Source organism: Mercenaria mercenaria, chromosome 13 (assembly GCF_021730395.1).
Source record: "Mercenaria mercenaria strain notata chromosome 13, MADL_Memer_1, whole genome shotgun sequence".
Classification (NCBI taxonomy): domain Eukaryota; kingdom Metazoa; phylum Mollusca; class Bivalvia; order Venerida; family Veneridae; genus Mercenaria; species Mercenaria mercenaria.
Window position 1 is genome coordinate 49,015,368 of NC_069373.1, and position 15,420 is coordinate 49,030,787.

At 37.5% G+C, this 15,420-nt stretch overlaps 1 protein-coding gene across 4 annotated transcripts in view; it reads right to left on the reverse strand.

The window, feature by feature from the left end:
* LOC123529772 (neuroglian-like) overlaps nucleotides 1-15,420 on the reverse strand; it is a 47,838-nt gene that overhangs the window by 17,253 nt on the left and 15,165 nt on the right. For all 4 annotated transcript variants that reach the window (XM_045310290.2, XM_045310292.2, XM_045310288.2 and 1 more), the window contains exons 11-17: nucleotides 14,255-14,436; nucleotides 13,056-13,149; nucleotides 6,003-6,290; nucleotides 2,780-3,150; nucleotides 2,247-2,478; nucleotides 948-1,087; nucleotides 120-348 (exon numbers count right to left, since the gene is read on the reverse strand). In XM_045310290.2, the coding sequence (XP_045166225.2) occupies nucleotides 120-348; nucleotides 948-1,087; nucleotides 2,247-2,478; nucleotides 2,780-3,150; nucleotides 6,003-6,290; nucleotides 13,056-13,149; nucleotides 14,255-14,436 (1,536 nt within the window). The remainder of the gene's footprint in view (nucleotides 1-119; nucleotides 349-947; nucleotides 1,088-2,246; nucleotides 2,479-2,779; nucleotides 3,151-6,002; nucleotides 6,291-13,055; nucleotides 13,150-14,254; nucleotides 14,437-15,420) is intronic.

The window sequence follows — 15,420 nt, forward strand, 5'->3', positions numbered from 1 at the left end:
CTGATCATGGTCTGCACTGTTCGCTGTTCAGTCAGTAAATTTTCAGTGAAACATTCAGACAAGAAAATGTGTTTAACATAAGCCTACACTTAAGAGGGAATTTAAAACAAAATAAGTACCTCCTTCAAATGTATTAAATCCTTTGGCATCACTTGGTGGGCCGACGAAAAAGTTGTTGATGACACAGATTTGAACTTGCATATTGCTGTATGGTGAGAGATTCTTTAACAGGTATGAGGATGGTATCATCATGCCGGATGGTGGAGGATCTTTAGGCATCACTTCCGCGAGAGGAACTTCAACCTCACGGAATGTGCTCACCTTTTCGTTAGTACGCCAGTACTGGATCTAAAGACAACAACAACAAGGATTAAACATTCTTATTGGATCTAAAGAAAAATACTATGATCCTAAAGACTCAATGTTCTCGTACTGGATCTGAAGACAATTAGACAATCTTAAGGACCAGTTATGGCTACTGCAAAAACATCAATAGTCACGGGTGACTAATTTTCATGCATAAATCCACGAAATTTATTACCAAAGAATAAGTAAATTTTCTTTTTTTATCTTAGTTATTGGTAAGTGGATAGCCACAAATTCATGTCCCCACAAAATATCCATTTTTGACAAAACCAATTTTATGACTTTATACAAAATTAAATGTTTTCACAGTATCTTTGTAAATTATATCAAAGATTTTATTAGGACTTTGACAATGATTCAATATATTTGGCATATGACAAATTCCCATGGAATACGGAATACATGTAGTTGTGACAATTTTGTAAAATTGGAATATCTTTTTTAGTGTATCTGCATGTATTTACAGTGACATGTATATAAACTGAAAATTCATGCATATAGCTATATGCGTTTTGTTTCATGCAACAAATATGTTAAACTCAAGCAGACATCATATGTTAATTTTTCAAAGAGTTACCTACCCTGAATCCTTTCAATTGACCCTGAATCTGAGTCATCTCCCCTTGCTCTTCCTGCCATAATGAATCCCATTTCCAAGTGAGCGTAGCAAATGTATTACCTATATCTGTAACATCCACTTCAGACGGCCGCACTTTTGGTACTAAAATAAAGACAAAACTTTACAACATCAGCATTCACACAGTAAAATCCAAAAAGTTACAGATGTATGTATATTTTGTATTATTCAAGAACTGCAACATTTTTGCAAAAATTCCAACAAACACACACAAAAAAATTAGTTACATTTTACCAGTGTTTTTCCTTACAGCTTCACTGGGGTCAATGTAATAATTAACAAAAATGCGTAAAAGCATTGATAAATAACATTTTCTCCCAAAATGTGCACTTCCTGTAATTTACAAGTTGAAAAAGAAATCATTATCAAATCTAAAACCTTCCATAATACAATGGAACCCAGCTAAATTTTACAGCCACTGGATGAAATTGTAAGTTCAATTTTGTGGGGTTTCCAGTCAAAGAAATGTAATTTTAAACACCAAGGCAGTTGTTCAGTTCACCTTTAAGAAGGGCATTCTGCCTTTCAGAGGTCCTGTTTTTGAGCGACTTAATTCATATTAAGATAAATTTCTAATCTGCAGGGTTTTCTCTTTCACTTTATGGTATATATACCAGTAAAAGCACACTGCTTTACTTTGACTGCTCATACTTACTGAGATTTTACTGATGATTTTGTTGCTGTTGAGTTATAAAATTGAGTTTGGAGACCAGTCTCAGAATGAAGCCCTGCCATTGGTCAGTTTCAAATTTGAGATTAGAGTCAACCAATCAGATGCTGTAGTTTTTAGACTGGTCTTAATCAAAATAATTTTATAACCTTGCACACATAAAATCATCCCAATAAACTACAAGATGAACAGGATATTTAGCCCTCATCATGCTGGACACAACTGATTCTGCCTTTGTGACCAGTACTTCACAGCTGTTTTTACTGTACATGATTAAATTTACAATATTCATAAGAATTCTGAATTTGTACGTTGCTCTGTTGGAGAATATTATCTAAAATTACGCCTGATGTCAGCAAATATTACCAAGCTATTGTAGATTGGGTAGTTCTTTGGCAGACTCTATTTAGAGAATTCATGATCGTGATTGCTTAGGTTTTAAGGACATGATTCATATAAACATTCAAAAGTGTTTTGATTTCATGCATGGCATCATTCACAAAAATGTGAAAAGAAGAAATATCGCAAATATTATCCCATCCAATTATAATCCAATCAGAATTTTCTACTTACTGTCTTCATAAGAGTACAGTGTATATTCAGTTGGATCTTCTTTCGCATCTCCAACATTATTTTTGGCCTGTAGTTTAACCAGGTATGGCGTATACGGCTTGCTCTTTGGTATCTCTATTGTATCATTTCTCCAGTTGTCTATATTATATGTTTCTGACCGTGTACTTCCTCGTTCCTTCACTGTCAGCTGGTACTTAAACCCAGGTCCGTTATGTTCCAACTCGTTCATTGGCTGAAAGAAGATAATCTCATCATAGAAAACCACTAATTGTTACAAAAGTGCTTTTGGAAACTGGAACACAAAAAATTTCTGCCCATCTTTACAAGTTAACTTTATTATCAAATGCAATTTGTCTTAAAGTAGTTTTAAACTCAGGTTATAAGAACTCACTGATCTGCTCTGACATAAATTTATAAAATCTATCTATGTTGTAAAACCTATACGACCTTGACATAGGTCATAGATTTTTAAAAGAATTGTTAAAACATTTCCACAGCCAAATTGGGCCAATCAGCAAATTAACTACACTTACAATCCACTGAATTTTGAGCATGTTTCTTGTGTCTCCAATATTCCTCACGTTCTGTGGATTTCTATCTGGTTGAGCTGGATTTGTACGGCAAACTTTCTTCGTCTTCTCACTGGGAGAACTTGCACCAATTTTATTTGTTGCTATCACCCTGAACGTGTAGTTTGCCCACGGCTGAAGGTCAATAGTAGCTGTATTTTGAGAGTAATCAACAGTTTTCGCCGAGACCCACTGGTCGGGGTTGAATGAGGTCGTGTACTGAACAATGAAGTACTGAACTGGTGCATTGTTTTCGATGCCCTTGATCCATTTAAGGTCAGCGGAAGAATCGCGACATCTTTCTATTTCAACTCCTGATGGAGGGTCAGGCCGATCTGTAAATAGTAAAAATAGCCACATTAGGTAAAACAAAAACTACCTGTTACCTGAAAATTACAACTAGGAGATTCTGCTGATTTTTAATTATATACATATAATCTTTAAAAACTTTACAAAATTAATGGTCCTTTGGTACACACAAGTACTAAAAAAACCTTCATAAAGAGGATAGAAAATGGGACTGCTTTATCAAAGATACTAACAGACTTGCTAAAGTAAAACAAGAGCTGTCACTAATGGTGACAAATGCCCCCGCAGCACCTTGACCTTTGATCTGGTGACCCCAAAGTCAGTAGGGGTGGTGTACTCAATAAGTACTATCAGCATGTGAAGTTTGAAGGTCCTGAGTGCAGTGCTTCGCGAGTAAAGTGCCTTCATGCAGAAAGTTAACGTTGGCCCCTGTGACCTTGACCTTTGACCTGGTGACCCCAAAGTCAGTAGGGATGGTGTACTCAATAAGTACTATCAGCATGTGGATAAGCCCCTGTGACCTTGACCTTTGACCACAGCATGTGAAGATTGAAGGTCCTGGGTGCAGTGGTTCGCGAGTAAAGTGCCTTCATGCAAAAAGTTAACGTTGGCCCCTGTGACCATGACCTTTGACCCCAAAGTCAGTAGGGGTGGTGAACTCAATAAGTACTATCAGCATGTGAAGTTTGAAGGTCCTGGGTGAAGTGGTTCGCGAGTAAAGTGCCTTCATGCAAAAAGTTAACGTTGACCCCTGTGACCATGACCTTTGACCTGGTGACCCCAAAGTCAGTAGGGGTGGTGTACTCAATAAGTACTATCAGCAGGTGAAGTTTGAAGGTCATGGGTGCAGTGGTTCGCGAGTAAAGTGCCTTCATGCAAAAAGTTAAAGTTGTGACTAACGAACGAACTAACTAACTAACGGACGGACAGTTGAAAACTAATATGCCTCCCTTCGGGGACATAAAAATTAAAAACTGATCAAATGCCTTTTTGAACAAGGATTCCAATTTTTCAATAGTAGACACTTGCCTCTGTTTTAGGTAAACTGCAAACACATTCCTAATTTTTACAAACAAGAGGGCCATGAAGGCCCTGTATCGCTCACCTGACCTACTGACCTAGAGATCATCAAGATTAAAATTCTGACCAAGTTTCATTAAGATATTGTCATAAATGTGGCCTCTAAAGTGTTATCTAGCTATTCCTTTGATTTGACCCCATGACCTAGTTTTTGACCCAAAATGGCCCGGATTTGAATCTGACCTAAAGATCATCAAGTTTAACATTCTGACTAAGTTGCATGAAGATAAAGTCTTAAATGTGGCCTCTAAAGTGTTAACAAGCTTTTCCTTTGATTTGACCTAGTGACCTAGTTTTTGACCCCACCTGACCCAGATTTGAACTTGACCTAAATTCATCGAGATTAACATTCTGACCAAGTTTCATTAAGATATGGTCATAAATGTGGCCTCTAAAGTGTTAACTAGCTTTTCCTTTGATTTGACCTGGTGACCTAGTTTTTGACCCAAAATGACCCAGATTCCAACTTTTCCTAAAGATCATCAAGTTTAACATTCTAAGTTTCATGAAGATACAGTCATAAATGTGGCCTCTAGAGTGTTAACAGGCTTTTCCTTTGATTTGACCTAGTGACCTAGTTTTTGACCCCACCTGACCCAGATTTGAACTTGACCTAAAGATCATCAAGATTAACATTTTGACCAAGTTTCATTAAGATATGGTCATAAATGTGGCCTCTACAGTGTAAACTAGCTTTTCCTTTGATTTGACCTAGTGACCTAGTTTTTGATCCTACATGACCCAGATTCAAACTGAATCTTAAGATCACTAATATTAACATTCTGACCAAGTTTCATGGAGATACTGTCATAAATGTGGCATCTTGAGTGTTAACAAGCTTTTCCTTTGATTTGACCTGGTGACCTAGTTTTTGACCTCAGATGACCCAATATCGAACTCGTCCAAGATATACTGAGGATAACACTCTGACGAAGTTTCATTAAGATTGGGTCAAAATTGTGACGTCTAGAGTGTTAACAAGCTTTTCCTTTGATTTGACCTGGTGACCTAGTTTTTGACCCCAGATGACCCAATATCAAACTCGTCCAAGATTTTATTAAGGGTAACATTCTGACCAAGTTTCATTAAGATTGGGCCAAAAATGTGACCTCTACAGTGTTAACAAGCCTTTCCTTTGATTTGACCTGGTGACCTACTTTTTGATACCAGATGACACAATATTGAACTCTTCCAAGATTTTATTAAGGGTAACATTCTGACCAAGTTTCATTAAGATTGGGCCAAAAATGTGACCTCTAGAGTGTTAACAAGCTTTTCCTTTGATTTGACCTGGTGACCTAGTTTTTGACCCCAGATGACCCAATATCAAACTCGTCCAAGATTTTATTAAGGGTAACATTCTGACCAAGTTTCATTAAGATTGGGCCAAAACTGTGACCTCTAGAGTGTTAACAAGCTTTTCCTTTGATTTGACCTGGTGACCTAGTTTTTAACCCCAGATGACCCAATATCGAACTCGTCCAAGATTTTATTGAGGGTAACATTCTGATCAAGTTTCATTAAGATTAGGCCAAAAATGTGACCTCTAGAGTGTTAACAGTCAAATTGTTGACGACGGACGACGACGGACACAGGGTGATCACAAAAGCTGAAAAAGAGCTAAAAAAAACCCAAAAACAACACCCCCTCCCCTCACCAAAAAACAAAAAAAAAACAAAAAAAACTGAACAACAGTGAAGTTAGTTGATTTCTTTTCAACTGATGAAAATGACATGAAAGTATAGTAAGAAAACCAAGATTTACATCAGAAATAACATTAAGTTAAACATCAAATTACCTTTAACGGTTAAAATAGCATATGCCCTGTCTTCATCTAAACCAGTTTTGATTATGCAGGTGTAAACTCCAGAGTCCCTGACAATCGTTCCCGAAATAGTCAAGGAATTATCCTGGAAGTTTTGTGTCATCCTCTGCTCATTTATCGACACACGTTTATCATCTTTCTCCCAGTACACCTCCATGTTAGCCGCTTCATCAAAATCGGTAGATCCTGAGCATGTAAACTTGGCATCATAGCCTGCGATTACTTCCAGATCTAATGGATACTGTTCAATCCTTGTTTTTCCTATAAATGATAAATTATTCTTTTACAGTTTATAGAAATTTAATAACATTTTGGTTATCCAAGTCTGTAGGTAGCAAAATTCTTAATTTTAAAAGTTACAGTGCATTACCTCTCTGTAATGAATGCAGTAAAGAAATTAATATTGAATTTAATGGGTGACTATTTTTCAAGGATTTTGTAGGTGAGTCAATCATTCAATGTACAAAATCAAATCCAAATGGACTAGAAAAATTTCCATACATTATACATTCAAGGTCAAAGTCCATGAATTAATATTACCATGAAATAGCCGTATTGGCCAAAAGAACGAAATTTCGTGCTTACAAAATCAAATCATTTCAAAGCCCCACTTAGACTTACAAAGTCTGTTGAGATCAAATAATCTGTAATAATATTAGTTTCTTCATACTGACACTCATATTTTCTCAGAAAAACATTTTCTCTCTAGGCACATCTCAACAGACTTATAAAATGCGATTCTGAGGTTATATAACATCATGAAGAGCCATTAGTAGCACTTGTCAATAGCCACACCAAACTGACCGGCAACAAGATTAATTGAATGAACTATTTCAAATGACCTGTACCAGATGTTTGATTTTTCTCTTCGAATTGAAAGAAAGTAAAGCCTTTTTCCTGCAGAAGTAATTGGTTAGGCATTTATAGTTGCTGAAAAGCTGCTGCTGAACTTTATTTTAACATTCACATATTCTGAAATGTTTTTTTGTTGTTTTTTTAAAAATTGTTTACATTATTGTAGAAAATATGACAGGAGCTTATGTTTTCAATATAATATCATTAAAATTGCTTTAGAAATCGCTAGTTAGTTCGACTTTAAGAAATGATTACAAAAGGAAAATTACTTTTTCAAAAAAGGAAATTGATGCATCATAACAATCAGGGCTGTCGTTTACAAATTCTGCCTGTAACAGTTAATAAACAAGAGGACCATGATGGTCCTGAATCGCTCACCTGCCCCCACATGAACTGAGTATGACGTCGTTTTTTCTATTATTTGACATAGTGACCTAGTTTTTGAGCTCATGTGACCTACTTCTGAACTTGACCTAGATATCATCAAGATAAAAATTCTGACCAATTTTCAGGAATAGAGGTCACAAGGATTTTCTATTATCTGACCTACTGACCTAGTTTTTGACCGCAGTTGACCCAGAACTAGATATCATCAAGATGAACATTCTGATCAATTTTCATGCAGATCCAATGAAAAATACGGCCTCTACAGAGGTCTACAGAGGTCACAAGGTTTTTCTATTATTTGACCTACTGACCTAGTTTTGGACCGGACGTGACCCAGTTTCGAACTTGACCTAGATATCATCAAGATGAACATTCTGACCAATTTTCATGCAGATCTCATGTAAAATATGACCTCTAGAGAGGGCACAAGGATTTTCTATTATTTGACCTACTGACCTAGTTTTTGTCCGCACGTGACCCAGTTTCGAATTTGATCTAGATATTATCAAGGTGAACATTCAGACCAACTTTCATGAAGATCTTGTGAAAAATATGGCCTCTAGAGAGGTCACAAGGTTTTTCTATTTTTAGACCTACTGACCTAGTTTTTGATGGCACGTGACCCAGTTTCAAACTTGACCTATATACCATCAAGGTGAACAATCTGACCAACTTTCATAAAGATCCCATTAAAAATGTGACCTCTAGAGTGGTCACAAGCAAAAGTTTACGGACGCACGCACGCACACACGGACGCACGCACGCACAGACGACGGACGCAGCGCTATCACAAAAGCTCACCTTGTCACTTTGTGACAGGTGAGCTAAAAATAATTAAAGGCTCATAATAAATCATTACGGACCTTTAAAACTACTTATAGTTTAAACTGCGCATTACACTTACGATTTACTCCTTCAATTTACAAAAGAACAATTTTATTTTTATACTATCAAATTCTTTTTTTAATTAGTAACAGTGGCAAATCTATGTAGCCAGGCGTTCTGTGCAATTTAAAAACTCAAATCAAAATTTATGGCATAACCATTACTGTGGTCATTTAAAACATGGACATGTTTTTTGATACCCAGAGATGTAGTTGATGGAAATACAAGTACAGGTGTAACGGTCAGGTTTTTTCCCCAGTCAGTTCTTTCCCCGGGGAAAAAACTGACTAGTTAGTTTCTTCCCCGGGGGAAAGAATTGACTAGTCAGTTTTTTCCCCGGGGAAGAAACTGACTGGTCAGTTCTTTCCCCCCCTAGTCAATTTTTTCCCCCTAATCGCAACTGGTTACTCTTGATCATTCTTATGGGGGGAAAAAACTAACTAGTCAATTCTTTCCCCCCTCATCAATTTTCCTGGCTAGTCAATTATTTCCCCTGTTAGTGAATTGGAACTGGTTATTCTTGGTTATTCTTAACTAGCCTGTTTTTCATTTCCGATAGTCGGTTTTCATTTAAATTTCATATAAAATAAGAAATATGTTTCATATTTTGTATAAATTTAAAAAAATGTTTTTAAAAGAACTTATTTTAATTTCTGTTGTATTTTTTTATTTGCTTTTTTCCTGTTTCAATTTCTTCTAAGGTAACTTACTAAGGAAATTACTGCTGGTCAGTTCTTTTCCCACGTAGCCAGTACTTGAACAGTAAGGTGGGGGAAGTAAATTGACCAGTCAGTTCTTTTCCCCCTAGCCTGTACTTGCTCTGTTAGGTGGGGGAAGAAATTGACCGGTCAGTTCTTTCCCCCCTAGCCAGTACTTGACCTGTCAGGTGGGGAAATGAAATTGACAAGTCAGTTCTTTCCCCACTAGCCAGTACTTGCTTTGTCAGGTGGGGGAAGAAATTGACCGGTCAGTTCTTTCCCCCCTAGCCAGTACTTGCTCTGTTAAGTGGGAAGAAATTGACCAGTCAGTTCTTTCCCCCCTATCACATACTTGACCTGTCAGGTGGGGGAAGAAATTTACTGGTCAGTTCTTTCCCCTCTAGTCAGTACTTGCTAGAAAGAACTGACCGATTCTTCCCCCTCTAGACAGTACTTGCTCTGTTAGGTGGGCGAAGAAAATGTCTGGTCAGTTCTTTCCCCCATAGCCAGTACTTGACTTGTCAGGTGGGGAGAAGAAATTGACTGGTCAGTTCTTTTCCCCGCTAGCCAGTACTTGCTCTGTTTGGTGGGAGAAGAAATTGACTGGTCAGTTTTTTCCCCCCAGCAAGTACTTGACCTGTCAGGGGGAGATGAAATTAACCAGTCAGTTCTTTCCCCCCTAGCCAGTACTTGACCTGTCGGGTGGAGAAATGAATTTGACCAGTCAGTTCTTTCCCCCCTAGCCAGTACTTGACCTGTCGGGTCGAGAAGAAATTGACCGGTCAGTTCTTTCCCCACTAGCCAGATCTTGACCTGTCAGGTGGGGAGAAGAAATTGACCAGTCAGTTCTTTCCCCTCTATCATATGCTTGACCTATCAGGTGGGGGAAGAAATTTACTGGTCAGTTCTTTCCCCTCTAGGCAGTACTTGCTAGAAAGAACTGACCGGTCAATTTCTTCCCCCTCTAGCCAGTACTTGCTCTGTTAGGTGGGCGAAGAAAATGTCTGGTCAGTTCTTTCCCCCCTAGCCAGTGCTTGATCTGTCAGGTGGGGGAAGAAATTGACTGGTCAGTTCTTTCCACTCCAAAGCCAGTACTTGCTCTGTTAGGTGAGGGAAAGAACTGACCTGTCAATTTCTTCCCCCACCTAACAGAGCAAGTAATGGCTAGTGGGGAAAGAACTGACAGGTCAATTTCTTCCCCACCTAACAGAGCAAGTACTGGCTAGGGGGGAAAAAACTGACTGGTCAATTTCATTTCACCTCTTGACAGGTCAAGTGCTGGCTAGGGGGGAAAGAACTGACTAGTCAATTTCTTCCCCCACCTGACAGGTCAAGGATATGCTAGGGGGAAAGAACTGACTGGTCAATTTCTTCCCCCACCTGATAGGTCAAGTATATGCAAGGGGGGAAAGAACTGACCAGTCAATTTCTTCTCCTCACTTGATAGGTCAAGTATATGCAAGGGGGAAAAGAACTGACCGGTCAATTTCTTCTCCCCACCCGACAGGTCAAGTATATGCAAGGGGGGAAAGAACTGACCGGTCAATTTCTTGTCCCCACCCGACAGGTCAAGTACTGACCAGTCAATTTCTTCCCCCACTTGATAGGTCAAGTATATGCAAGGGGGGAAAAAACTGACCGGTCAATTTCTTCTCCCCACCCGACAGGTCAAGTATATGCAAGGGGGGAAAGAACTGACCCGTCAATTTCTTCTCCCCACCTAACAGAGCAAGTACTGGCTAGGGAGGAAAAAACTGACTGGTCAATTTCATTTCGCCTCTTGACAGGTCAAGTGCTGGCTAGGGGGGAAAGAACTGACTAGTCAATTTCTTCCCCCACCTGACAGGTCAAGGATATGCTAGGGGGAAAGAACTGACTGGTCAATTTCTTTCCCCACCTGATAGGTCAAGTATATGCAATTTTACCCGAAACAGTGTATGTCATAGTATTTTGGTGGCATTTAATGCAGAGCAAGATCCTGTGTTATAACATATTTTCATGAAATTTCCTTAAAACCATGTGTATTTACAATATAAATATTTCTTGCATGAGTTTTTTTGACCGCTTAATTTTCATTTATTTCTGTCAATAGTTGAACTTAATTTCATAAAAATACTGCTTATCAAATACTGCAGACGTGATTATTTTTGCACAGAAACATTTTACCAAATCGCGAATCCAGTTAACCCTTATCATGCTGGACACAACTGATTCTTCCTTTGCAGTCTGATCATGATCTGCAATGTTCGCCATTCAGTCAGTATCTTTTTTGGTAAGCACCCCTTTTAACAGGAAATGGTTCCGTCTAAACTGAATGATGGATATGTTCATTATAGAAATTTAGCAGGAAAAGGTGTACACGTAACACATCTCGGTTAATATTTATTAGGAAAAGTAGTCTGATTAACATGAATCTGCATGGGGATTGTAGATAGGAAAATAATTTTGTGATTTATTGCAGAGATTAATCTACCCTCTGACATGAGTAAAAAAAAACTTTGGAGATATATTGAATAAAATGTATTTAATTCATTCACAAAAATTATTTAAGGTATCTTGAAAAAAAAAAATATTTTTTTTTTCTTTTTTTTTTCAGTTTCCAGTCTCTTCCCTCTTAGAATTAAATTGACAGTATTTTGATACATACATTTTCAAATTTAAATTGTAATTTATTTATACTTACTGGGATCTTTTACAATTAGTGAAAATTGATTTCTCTCTCTATCTTACTCACCAAGTCATAAAAGCAAAGCACTGCTTATTGAACTCTTGGGGCAGTCGGCCAAAGGTTTCATTACATCATGAACAGGTTTGCAATGATCCTAATGAGATGGTGATTACTAGCTGGTATGAAATCTGTCCGGTTCAAAATCGCATTTGTCCAGTCGTTAGAGACAGAGGCAAGAGATATTGTAATTTTTTTCAGAAAGTGGTATCAGAGAGGATTGATTTTATGGCCAGTGCTTTACATTTTATGACTCTAACGACTGATGCCAGTCTAAGCCCCACTAGGAAGATTAAAATGTGTTTGTTTTAGAGAGGCTGTTCATATGCAAAGGTTCTTAATCTTAAATAAGGAATTTCCTTTTAACTGAAAAGTAAATACCTTCCTTCATACAGAGTTATTTGCTCCTTCGAGAGGTTGACACCAGTGTTTATGACAAGAATAGAAAGAGATAACAAGAGCTGTCGGAGGACAGCAACGCTCGACTATTTAACAGCCTTGTCGCTTGAATGAATAAGAAAGTCGAAAAAGGGGCATAATTTAGTAAAAAAGTAAAATAGGGTTATGGAACCTGCATAGTGCTTATCAGCTCATGACAGTGAACTAGTGTGTGAAGTTTCAATCCTTTCCCATTAGTGGATACTGAGATACCAGCTTACATACAAAAACTTAACCAAAAATTTCTATGTTGAAAAAGGGGCATAATTTTGTAAAAAAGCAAAATAAAGTTATGGGACCTGCTTTGGGCATGTCAGATCATGACAGTGAACAAGTGTGTGAAGTTTCAATCCATTCCCATTAGTGAGTACTGAGATACCAGCTTACATACAAAACCTTAACCAAAAAATTCTAAGTCGAAAAAGGGGCATAATTTTGTAAAAAAGCAAAATAGAGTTATGGAACCTGTGCAATGTAAGTCAGTTTATCACAGTAAATAAGTGTGTGAAGTTTCAATCCATTCCCACAAGTAGTTACTGAGATACCAGCTTACATACAAAACCTTAACCAAAAATTTCTAAGTCAAAAAAGGGGCATAATTTTGTAAAAAAGCAAAACAGAGTTATGGAACCTGTGCAATGTAAGTCAGTTTATCACAGTGAATAAGTGTGTGAAGTTTCAATCCATTCCCACAAGTGGTTGCTGAGATACCAGCTTACATACAAAAACTTAACCAAATCGGGACGCGGACGCCGACGGACGCCGACGCCGACGCATGGGCGAGTCCAATAGCTCTACTATTCTATGAATAGTCGAGCTAAAAATGTTACTGTTATCTTAATTGAACCATAAAATACTGTTTAAATGAATGCAATGTAATGCTTACAAGTGTAGAAGGACTTTGAATTTATATGTAGAGGAGAAAAAGCAAAATTGAAAATTTTCATTTCAAATTATTAATTTTATTACATAATTATCCACGAGCTTTTAGATCTAGCATACAGTGAATTTGTAAGATTTACTATGGTTATGACTTACGTCTGATCTGAGTTTTGCAAGTGGATGAAGTCACTTCACCATATATGTTCTTTGCCCTACACCGATAATCACCTGCATCTGCCATCACCACTTTCTAGAAACAACAAGCAGTTCAATATAAAAATTTCTGCAATTCTACTCTTAGATACTGTGTAATTATTATTATTTGTGGGAGGCATTTTCTTGGATTTCGTTGGTAAATTAACCGTTACCATGCTGGACACAATTGATTCTGCCTTTGCAACCAGTGTAGATTATGATCAGCCTGCACACCTGTGCAGTTAATGGAACTGTCCAAATTGAAAGATGGACAAGTTCATTATAGAAATTTAGCAGGTTATGAATTAATCCACAAAATTCAATCCCAACAAACAAACAAGAGCTGTCTCCATAGGATGACACATGCCCCCGATGGCACTTTGAATGAATAGTTATGGCCGATGTTAGAGTTTAGGACCTTTGACCTACGGAGCTGGGTCTTGCGCGTGACACGTCGTCTTACTGTGCCACACATTCATGCGTAGTTATTTTAAAATCCATGCATGAATGACAAAGATATGGACCGGACACGCCAATCAATGCACTATCATGAAATATGACCTAAGTGTGACCTTGACCTTTGAGCTACGGACCTGGGTCTTGCGTGTGACACGTCATCTTACTGTGGTACACATTCATGCCAAGTTATTTGAAAATCCATCCATGGATGACAAAGATATGGACCGGACACGCCCATCAATGCACTATCCTTTAACGTCTAAGTGTGACCTTGACCTTTGAGCTACGGACCTGGGTCCTGCGCGCGACAAGTCGTCTTACTGTGGTACACATTCATGTCAAGTTATTTGAAAATCCATCCATCGATGACAAAGATATGGACCGGACAGGAAAATTGCGGACAGACTGACAGACGGACAGACGGTTCAAAAACTATATGCCTCCCTTCGGGGGCATAAAAAATTCCTATTGAATAAATTCTAATTTCAAAACTTGAAATCCTCTAGTTCATACCCCATGAAATCCTTTTTTTTACCAAAAACATGAAATTGAGTACCGATGGAGTTAAATGATTTTACAGTAAATATTAATTTATTATTCATGTTACTGAAAGTTCCTTTGCTTTGAAATATGTCAAACTTTAAGTAAACATTTTAAACGAAGACAAATCCAAGCAATTACTTATCACAAAACATTCAAACCTCAATATGCAAGTTCCCATTTGGCAGAATTTGAAACCGTCCTCCTGTAATAAGACTCTGATCCCTGTACCAAGTGACTGTCGGGTCTGGTTTTCCTGTCACTAAGCAGTCGAGAGTCACTGATTTACTTTCTGCTACCTTTCTACTGGCTGGAGGTGGTTTGATAATTGTTGGTTTCTCAGCTGAAAAAGTAAAAAACAATGAGATTAAATCAGTCTGCTTTGTCTGAATACTTCGATTTCTCCTTAAAATTGGTTGACATGTGCTAAACAATTCTTGAATCTTGACACAGTCTTCTATCCAAGGTTATAAAAATGAGTCTGGAAACCAGTCTCAATAACCTAGCATCTGATTGGTTGAATTTGAGCTCAATCTAAGGTTCGACCAATGATAAGATTAGTCTTAAACTCAAGTTTTTAACCAATGAGATTTCACATTGCAGCACATGTCTCTTTTATTTCTGGATAGTCGTGATAGTGTGAAGTGTATTGTAATATATAATTTGGGTGTAGACGTGGACCAACTGTTAATGACCTTGGCATCTGTTAGGAACCAATGAGATTTCACATTGCAGCACATGTCTCTTTTATTTCTGGATAGTCATGATAGTGTGAAGTGTATTGTAATACATAATTTGGGTGTAGACGTGGACCAACTGTTTAAGTTTTAATTATATCCAATGAGTATTAAGTTACCATAGGTAGAGTCAAAATGCATCTAAACATTATCTTGAAATTCAAATTTTAAAAAGGGCATAATTTTTTGGAATATTTCTGCCTTGTTTCATATATGGATAATGACACAGAATAAATCTTTAAAGTGGCAGAATGCCTAACCACAACTTGTTTTATATGAAAGCAATTGTAAAACTATTCATAACATAGGAAGAATTTTCAAAATTACATGTAAGACACTATTTAGGAAGAAACTTCAGCTTGAAAATGAAGACATGAGGGCTATGATGGTCCTATATAGGTCTTACCCCAGGTTACATAGTATCCAATGTGCCCTTCATTTCAACAGAACAAACATTCCGGCCATGCTTTATTTAAATCATTTAGAAAACTAGAGATGCTTTTGAGAAAAGCGCATGTCTCCCACAACAGCCCCTATGAAAAATGTTAGTTTCTCTAGTTAAATGTTTTAGACGAGTGGGTCCAATTAGA